Source organism: Crocuta crocuta, unplaced genomic scaffold (genome assembly GCF_008692635.1).
Source record: "Crocuta crocuta isolate KB4526 unplaced genomic scaffold, BGI_CrCroc_1.0 scaffold619, whole genome shotgun sequence".
Lineage (NCBI taxonomy): Eukaryota > Metazoa > Chordata > Mammalia > Carnivora > Hyaenidae > Crocuta > Crocuta crocuta.
Genome location: NW_027533395.1, coordinates 2,582,375 through 2,591,635, shown reverse-complemented (window position 1 = coordinate 2,591,635; position 9,261 = coordinate 2,582,375). Strand labels below are relative to the sequence as shown.

Here is a 9,261-nt window from a genome sequence, read left to right as displayed (position 1 = left end):
GCGCCGTCCGCCTCTCCCGGGACTCCGGTGCCCGCCACTGCCTCCTCCAGCAGCCGGGCCTCACGGCGCAGCGCCTCTTCAGCCTCGCGAAGATTGCTCTGCCGCAGGAACTGCAGCACGGCCAGCAGAGTCTGTCGGTCGTGGGGAGCGCCGGCCTCCGGGGCAGCGGCGGGCCCCGGGGCCGCCCCCGCCGGAGCAACGGCGGAGACAGCCACCGAGGGGGTGGGGGTCCCACCATCCCCGCCGGCCGACGACGACGCTGCCGCAACGTTCCCGCCGCCGCCGTTGGGGCCGTTGTTGGTAGTGCCGCCGCCACCCTCGCCAGCGCCGTCCCCCGCCTGCGGAGGTAGCAGCGTCGGCGGTCCCTCAGGCTCTAACTTGACCGCCACCTCCGTCTGCTCCTCCGCCAGCGCCGCCATCTTGCGGCTGAGCCACCTTGCGCCGTCAAGCGTGATTGCGTTTTCGCCACATGGAGGGCGGGGAGGAGCGTTTTACGACAGCCTGAGAAGGCAATATACGGCAGTAGGAGGGGCGAGAACGAAGGAGAAAAAGAATAGGAACGAGAGCTCTTTCAAAAGTGAGTGACTGAAAGGCAGGAAGTGGGAGGTGGCGACCGCCTGTAGCCTTTACGTGTGATAATTACCGTTTATTGTAGACTAGCTATTTTTAGGCACTATGAGAGGCATTTTACATTTTATGACCTCTTTTAATTCAACAATCTTATAAAGCAGTATTAGCCTCTCTTTACAGGTGACTCAGCCGAGATCCAAAGAGGTTAAATAACTTGCCAAGCCAGGCAAAAGGAAAGTGAGTGTCAAGATTCCAATCCAGGTCTCTTATACCATAGCCAGAAGGAGACTTCTGAGATACTGGTAATGTTTTATATTTTGATCTGGGTGGCGGTGACTTTTTTAATTTTTACTTTGTAAAAATAACCAACCTACATGCTTTAAGTTTTGTAAACTTTGCAGCATATGTGTTATATATAGTTTTTATTTTAAATTTTGGTTTCGTTTATTTATTTCTTTTGAAGGAGAGAGAGACAGCAAGCAGAAGAGGTGTAGAGAGAGAGAGAATCCCAAGCAGGCTGTCTGCACTGTCGGTGCAGAGCCGGCTCGAATTAATAAATCATGAGATCATGACCTAAGCTGAAATCAAGAGTTGATGCTTAACCAACTGAGCCACTCAGGTGCCCCTAGAAACGATTTTTTTAACGTTTATTTTTGAGAGACAGACTTAGCCTGAGTGGAGGAGGGGCACAGAGAAAGAATGGGGGAGAGTGGGCGGAGACACAGAATTCCAAGTGGGCTCCAGGCTGTGAGCTGTCTGTACAGAGCCAGACAAGGACTTAAGCCCACGAACCTGAGATCATGACTTGAGCCGGAGTCAGACGCTTAACTGACTGAGCCACCCAGCCGCCGCTGAGTATCTAAATTTTGTCACTGAGAAATGTGTACGTTCTGTATTGGTGCTATGTTATCCTTTGTTACAAATAAACTGCATTTTAACTGTGTGTTTAAGATAGTATGTCCCATTTTGTAGTATGCTTCATAGGTTATAAAACCCTGCTGCCTATTTTATCTCATTTGAATCTCACAACTCGGGGGGTAGATGCAGGCAAGTGAGGCAGGGGAGTTGAGAAGATCTAGCACAGTTATTCAAGTTGTTGGTTTTTAGGTCTTACTGGCTTCCTTCAACCATGTTTAGTAGTTGAATGACCTGGAACAAGTTACTTACCTCAAGTTGCCCAATTTCTAAAATAGGGATAATAATAGTACCTACCTCACAGAGTTGTGTGAGGATTAAAAGAGATAATACATAAGGATTAAATGAGATAATGTATATATGATACCTGACATGTAATAAATAGCTGTTGTTTAGTTTTCCTTCACCTTAAAAGGTATCCTGTAAATGTTTGATAAAGTCCAATTATGATGTTCAGAGTGATATTAAAACTGAAATATGAAGCTAGTCTAATTGGATATCTAAAGTAAGATTATGGAACATGGAGGAAGGGCTAGGCGGAGGAGAAGAGGAGCAAGAATTGGTTACCATTTACCCAGCACTGAGCAACAGAGAGAGAACCTGAATCTCATGTGCACACTTATGAGGTGGGGAGAATTTGTCCTTTTCCTTAGGATCATTCAGTTAATTTTTCTGATTCAGTATTCACTAATTAACTTGATAATTAATTCACAAATTATTAAGCACTTAGATGAGAGATGCCACGAATAACAAGCCCAGGCATGTTTATTGTTCCCTGGAAAGTTACTCTACCCCCTTACGAATAGTAAATTAGCAGTCTGGTGCATGTATTGGTCTTGAGAATCAGATCCTGGATACTGGATCCACCTGTACAGCTGAAACCCAGATACTGGGACTCACAAAAGTACTGCCACCACTTTTCCTTCTGTAGAGTCTACCTTTCACCAGCTTTGTCTCTTAACTTCCAAAAAGTCTGGGGTCTGGGTTGGGACTTCATACCACAGTAAAGTATATTAAATAACAACTGCAAGACCCACTTTTAATTTTTATTTCTCTTTTCCTCTTCCTTCCTTCTTTTTTTTTTTTTTTTTACTTTATTCACCTAGACGTGCCTGCGTTGCTCAGTTGGCTGAGCAGCTGACTTAGGTTCAGGTCACAGTCTCAGTTTGGGAATTTGAGCCCCACATTGGGCTTGTTGCTGTCAGCCTAGAGTCTGCTTTGGATCCTCTGCCCCTCTCCTCACACTCTCTCAAAAATAAGTTTAAAAAAAATTTTTTTTAAGTTCACCTATTTTTAGAGAGAGTGAGCGGGGGAGGGGCAGAGAGAGAGGGAGAGAATCCAGAACAGGGAAAGCCCAACACAGGGCTTGAACTCCTGAACCATGAGATTATGACCAGAGCCAAAATTCAGAGCTAGGGGGCCACCCAGATGCCCCTCTCCTTACTTTTTTATTTTTTAATTTTTTTAAATGTTTTATTTATTTCTGAGACAGAGAGAGATACAGCTTGAGCAGGGGGGAGTCAGAGAGAGGGAGATACAGAATCGGAAGCAGGCTCCAGGCTCTGAACTAGCTGTCAGCCCAGAGCCTGATGCGGGGCTCCAGCCCATGAACCATGAGATCATGACCTGAGCCGGTCAGACACTCAACCGGCTGAGCCACCCTGGCACCCCTCCTCTCCTTCCTTTCTAATCCTTACTTTCATTCTCCATCTACTCTCTTCTTGGGATGTGTTAAGAAGTATCAATCTGTATCCTGTCCCTTTACAGAAGAGCTACACTTTCTCTCTGGATGTTTCTCTTTCTCTTCCATGTTCTTTCATTTATTCTTAATGTGTCAAGGGTTGGACTTTTCATGTCTATCCTGATTGACCGTTTATGCACTCCTTCAAACTGAGTTGTTTTTTTTTTAATTCTGGGAATTTGGAAGCATTATATCTACAAATAATTTCTCCTTCTATTTTTCTCCTTTTTCTTTTATAATACAGACATTGATACCTTTATTTCTTTTTTTTTATTTTTAGAGTTTATTTTTGAGAGAAACAGAGAATGAGTGGAGGAGGGGCAGAGAGAGAGGGAGAGAGAATGTCAAGCGGGCTCTGGGCTATGAGCATGGAGCCCAATGTGGGGCCGTAACTCACAAACCATGTATTCATTACCTGAGCCGAAACCTGGAGTCGGACGCTTAACCTACTGAGCCACCCAGGCACTCTCACACTTTTATTTCTATCCTCTAGGTCTGTTTTCACATTTTCATATTTATCCCTTCCTAAAAACGTTCCTCTACCTTATGTTTTTGTGTAATCATTCATTTTCAGCCAAGATCCATATTGTTACATAACCCATTTATTGAATTATTTACTTCAACCATTATATTTTTCTTAGTATTTTGAATTGGTTCTTCATGATTTATTATCCTGTTTCAACCCATTTGGGAGATTTTGTCCCTCCTGGGGATATTTGTCAACACACGGAGACATTTTTGGTTGTCATAACTCATGGTGCTGCTGCTGGCATTTAGCTGGTAGAAGCCAGGGATGCTGCTAAACTTCCCACCATGCACAGGACAACCCCATCCCACCACAGCAAAGAATTATCTGGCCCAAAATATCAGTAGTGCCCTGATAGACAACCCGTGATGTAACCAATATGAACACTTTGCTTTGGGGGGATATTATTTATTTAAATTTTCATCTGAGGCATACAATCTATTCTAACTAGTCTAAGCTGTTCACCTTCTCGCCTCATCTCATTACGGCTACATCTCATTACTTTTCTCTATGAATTTGTATTTCAGTGGAGCTATAAGCTACCTTGGCTAATATGTATACTCAGAGGGAGAGGCAGAGACCCAGCATTGGGAAAAGGTGAGAGACTCACCAAAAGGAGGAAAGCCTATGGTGTCACTATCTGGGCTCCATCACTCCCTCTTTGCCAACTCACATGCATACATGTACTCACACGCATACATGTGTGCGCACACACATCCTCAGGATTTTCACAGTTTTTACAGATCTCTCAATTTGGGTGCCACCTCAGGTTGGGTGTGATGAGAAAGCCAGCCACCAGTGTGAATTTGCCATCTTGTTTGGTTCCTAAGTTTAAACTCACATCAGGGGGATCAGGCTGAAAATTCCAAACCTCTAATCACATGGTTGTTTCCAGACCTCACCCTCAGGCTGTCCAGGTTTCTTCAGCCTCCAGCCATCTCATTGGCATACAAAAAGACACTTATTACTTCAGAGATTCCATAGATTTTGTGCTTTATATGCTAGGAGAGGGAGGGGAGCACAGAGGCCAAGTGGATATTTCTTATTATGTTACAGATAGTTTTACTATGTCCTTTCCAATCTGTGTGCCTTTTACATATTTTTTTTGTCTTACTGCAGTAGCTAGGACCTGCAATATGGTGTTGAATACCAGTGGTGAGGGGAAAGTGGACATGCTTGCTTCATTCCTTAGGAAGAAAGTACTTAGTTTTTTATTATTAAGTATGATGTTCACTGTAGGAGTTTTTATAAATGCCCTTTATCAATTTAAGAACATTTCTGGGTAGGGATATACTTTGTTTCTTAAAACCTGTGGAGCATTGATTAGGCTCAGATCATGTATATACAGCTTGAGGATAAACCCAACTTTATGGGACCATTTTATGGATCTCCTTAATCTCCCAAACACATCCCTTTCTGGTCCTCCAGCTGGAAAAGGGAGTGGGCTTTAGTGTTCTTGCTCTCCTGTGTACTCCCTGAAAATGCAACTGCTGTGGAGCCAAGAAGCAAGAGAATATACAGTGAGAACAGTAGTGGGGCTGCCCTTGCTCTTGGGATCAGAGTTCTCCTCTCAGAGTTTTAGCTGCCTGCCTGGCCTCCACTGTTATCCCGCATCCATTGCCATGATGGATTTGCCTATGGACTGGCATGGGAGAGAATGGAAAAACAAAAACAAAGGAAAGTTTAGATTTCCTTCATTCTTTATGACCCACAGTGGCCCCCTTTCCTGCCCTTCAAACCATGATAGAGAATTTCTCTTGGAGTTCCATCTTACCGCACCTGGTGCACAGTTTGAGTTTTCAGCTTGTGTTTGAGTCCAGACCAGGAGACACCAGAGGAAAAACAAAATGGGAAATGCAGTTATGATTCAGTTGTAGTTTGAGATCTGGTTGCCTTCTCCAACCTGCCTTTTACCGACTACATTCTAGAGTCTCTAGATAGCTATTCCATGCATTCTGTCCAAAGCTTTTACCTGTATTCAGTGAGAAATACAAAGTGAAGCACTTATTATCTTGACCACAAGCCAGTAATCTTAGCCATATTGGTTGATAGGTATTTTAGTTTATATTTTGTCTTATCATTAGAGAGATTGAACATCTTTTCATATTCTGGAACTTTTAAAAAATTTCTTTTTTTTTTTTAATTTTTTTTAAGGGTTTTTTTAAATTTATTTCTAGAGAGAGAGAGAGCGTGAGCAGGGGAGGGTCAGAGAGAGAGGGAGTCACAGACTGAAACAGGCTCCAGGCTCTGAGCTGGCAGTCAGCACAGAGCCCGACGCGGGGCTCGAACCCACGAACCGCGAGATCATGACCTAAGCGAAAGTCGGACGCTTAACCGACTAAGCCACCCAGGCGCCCCAAAAATTTCTTAACATTTTTAAAATTTATTATTGAGAGAGAGAAAGACAGAGCATGAGCATAGGAGGGGCAGAGACAGGGGAAGACACAGAATCCGAAAGAGGCCCCAGGCTCTGAGCTGTCAGCACACAGCCCAATGTGGAGCTCAAACCCACAAACTGTGAGATCATGACCTGAGCCAAAGTTGGATGCTTAACCCACTGAGCCACCCAGGTGCCTCTGAACTGTTTTTATATTACTTTGGGGGATTAAGTTTTATCTTTTCCCCCTAATTTTTTTGTATCTGTTTAGCATATTAGTTCCTTATCTGAGACATGTGTTGCAAATACTTTCTCCCAGTTTGGCCATTGTCTTTGATACTGTTTATATTTTGGGGACTATGCAGAAGTGTTCTTTGTGATGTCAAACATGTCAACTTATTTTATTGCATCTGGATTTTGAATCATAAATAGACTTTTCTTTCACCTAAGTTAAAGAAGGGATTCACCCATATTTTCCCCTAGAGCTCATACATTTTCAATGAGCTCTCTAATTGGTTTGGGACTCAATCTTGAGTATGATAGGAGGTATGAGTCTATCTTTTCCAAAAGTGTTTGAGAAATCCCACAACTGGGGCACCTGGATGCCTCAGTCAGTAGAACATGTGACTCTTGATCTTGGGGCTGTGAGTTCAAGCCCCACATTGGGTACAGAAATCACTTAAAAAGAAAAAAATCTTGTTAAAAAATTCCACAATCTACTCCTGGAGTGCGTGGGTGGCTCAGTCGGTTAAGCATCCGACTTCGGCTCAGGTCATGATCTGGTGGTTTGTGAGTTTGAGCCCAACGTTGGGCTCTGTGCTAATAGCTCAGAGCACGGAGCCCGCTTCAGACTCTGTGACTCTCTCTCTCTGCCCCTCCCCTGCTCACAATCTGTCTTTCACTGTCTCTCAAAAAATAAGTAATGTTAAAAAATTTTTAAATTGTTTCACATGCCTATAACCCCTCAGTGACTTCCCACATCATTTATAATATGCAAATAGTGGGGCGCCTGGGTGGCTTAGTCGGTGAAGCGTCAGACTTTCGCTTAGGTCATGATCTTGCGGTTCGTGGGTTCGAGCCCCGCGTTGGGCTCTGTGCTGACTGCCAGCTCAGAGCCTGGAGCCTGTTTCAGTCTGTGACTCCCTCTCTCTCTGACCCTCCCCTGCTCACGCTGTCTCTCTCTCTCTCCTGGAAATAAAAACAAAAACAAACAAACAAACAAAAAAACAGAAAAAAATATAATATGCAAATAGTTTCCCTTGGTTCCAATCTCCTGCGTACTTGAAGCCTATGTCTCCAACGCCTCTCAATTCATTTGCTGCACACTTTGCCTAGGCAGCTCTTCCCTCCACCTCCATTTTCTTACAGTTGACTCCTATTATACCTTCTTCACAGATTTAACTATCGACTAGTGTGGTAGTTCACACTTAATGCTAGGATATTAATTGTTCTACGACTGGATCAGCAAACTACAGCCCACTGCGTTTCTTTTTTTATTTTTATTTTTTTTCACTGCGTTTCTTCAAAAATAAATTTTTATTGGCACAAAGTCAGAGTTATTTGTTTATATATTATCTATGGCTCTGTGTGTGCAGCAGACTTGAATAGCTACAACAGAGGCTAAATGGCCCATGAAGCCAAACATATTTACTAAATAGAACTTTACAGGTGGGGAGCCCAGGTGGGCTCAGATGTTTAAGTGTCTCTTGATTCTGGCTCAGGTCACAATCCCATGTTTGTGGGATCAAGCCCCACATTGGGCTCCATGCTGAGCGTTGAGCCCACTTGAGATTCTCTCTCTCCTGTCCCTCTCCCATACTTGTGCTCTCTCTCTCTAAAACAAAAAAACAAAAAGTTAAAAATTAAATAAATCAAAAATAAATTTAAAGAACTTAAAAAATGGGGCACCTGGTTGGCTCAGTCATTTGAGTGCTGACTTCAGCTCAGGTCGTGATCTCATGGTTTGTGAGTTCAAGCCCCACGTTAAGCTCTGCACTGACAGCTTGGAGCCTGGAGCCTGCTGCAGGTCCTGTGTCTCCCTTTCTCTCTGCCCCTCCCCTGCTTGTACTCTGTCTCTGTCTCTCTCTCGAAAATAAAATAAACATAAAAAAACTTTTTGAAAATAAAAAAGAAAGAACTTTAAAAAAATTGCCAATCTCCACTCCAGGCTATTTCCTATTTATGCTCTCAGATCTACTGTTTGGTTTCCTCTTTTCTCCAGATATTCAACTTTTTTCCAGGTGCTATTGCTGCCTCCTCTAGTAAATTCTCTAAATTTTCCATAATGAGTATTTATAATAGATTGCATTATTTGGTTTATTAAATGTAATAACACATGGTGTGACTTGCAAACAGGCAGCAGACTTCAGGCAGCCACTGATCTTCATTCATGCCAGATGAGCCCTTCCTAATGAAGAGAAGGGAGTCTGCGGCCATACCACCCTGAACACACCAATCTCGTCTGAAGAGAAGGGGTAATCTCACCCATTTTGAGGGAATTTAAATGACTGTCACATTTTTTAATAGCTGTCACATTTTTATTTTATGAAGGAGTGACCATTTCCCCACTCTAGCAGCTCCTGTGTCTAGGTCAGTGACAAGCCTTGACATATGAGGGTGAATCTTCTTGTTCATTATAGTCAGCTGGTGCCTATGCCCAGTGCTAATGCTATTGTCCTCCAGACTGGTACTTAAATCTCTTTCTTCCTCTCTCTCTCCCCCTCTCTTGCCCCTTCCCCCTCCCTTCCCTGTCCAAATATGGTGTTCTTCATAGAACAAGATGAGTACGATCCACTTTTACAAGGCTGGAGCCCTGACCTGGTCTGTGGGAGCCCGTGTTTACTGGGGAGTGTGTTTGACTGCTGCTTTATCCCCTCCTCTATGAATATCCTATAGGACATGACCAGTATACTCCCAATTGCAAGCCCTTCTTCCACCTTAAGCATTTGTAGGATTTGGCCAAATCCGTGTCTGAAAGGAGGCTATTAGCTTTTCACATCTCTTCTGACTTCCACTTGGTAGAAGGTTTGCCTCAGTATTCCAGTATTTCCAGTGGAGCAGCACCATATCTTCTTAATGGGGTGGGGTGGGGGGGAGAAATAAAAACAACAAACTCTCAAACCTCAGAAATTG

The 9,261-nt window shown here is 43.6% G+C and overlaps 1 protein-coding gene across 1 annotated transcript in view; it reads right to left on the bottom strand.

Moving 5' to 3' along the window:
* TAF5 (TATA-box binding protein associated factor 5) overlaps positions 1 to 625 on the bottom strand; it is a 13,263-nt gene extending 12,638 nt beyond the window's left edge. The window contains 1 exon segment of the mRNA XM_077748335.1: positions 1 to 625. Within this exon segment, the coding sequence (XP_077604461.1) occupies positions 1 to 419 (419 nt within the window). The 5' untranslated portion in view covers positions 420 to 625.
* Between the last annotated feature and the right edge of the window lie 8,636 nt (positions 626 to 9,261).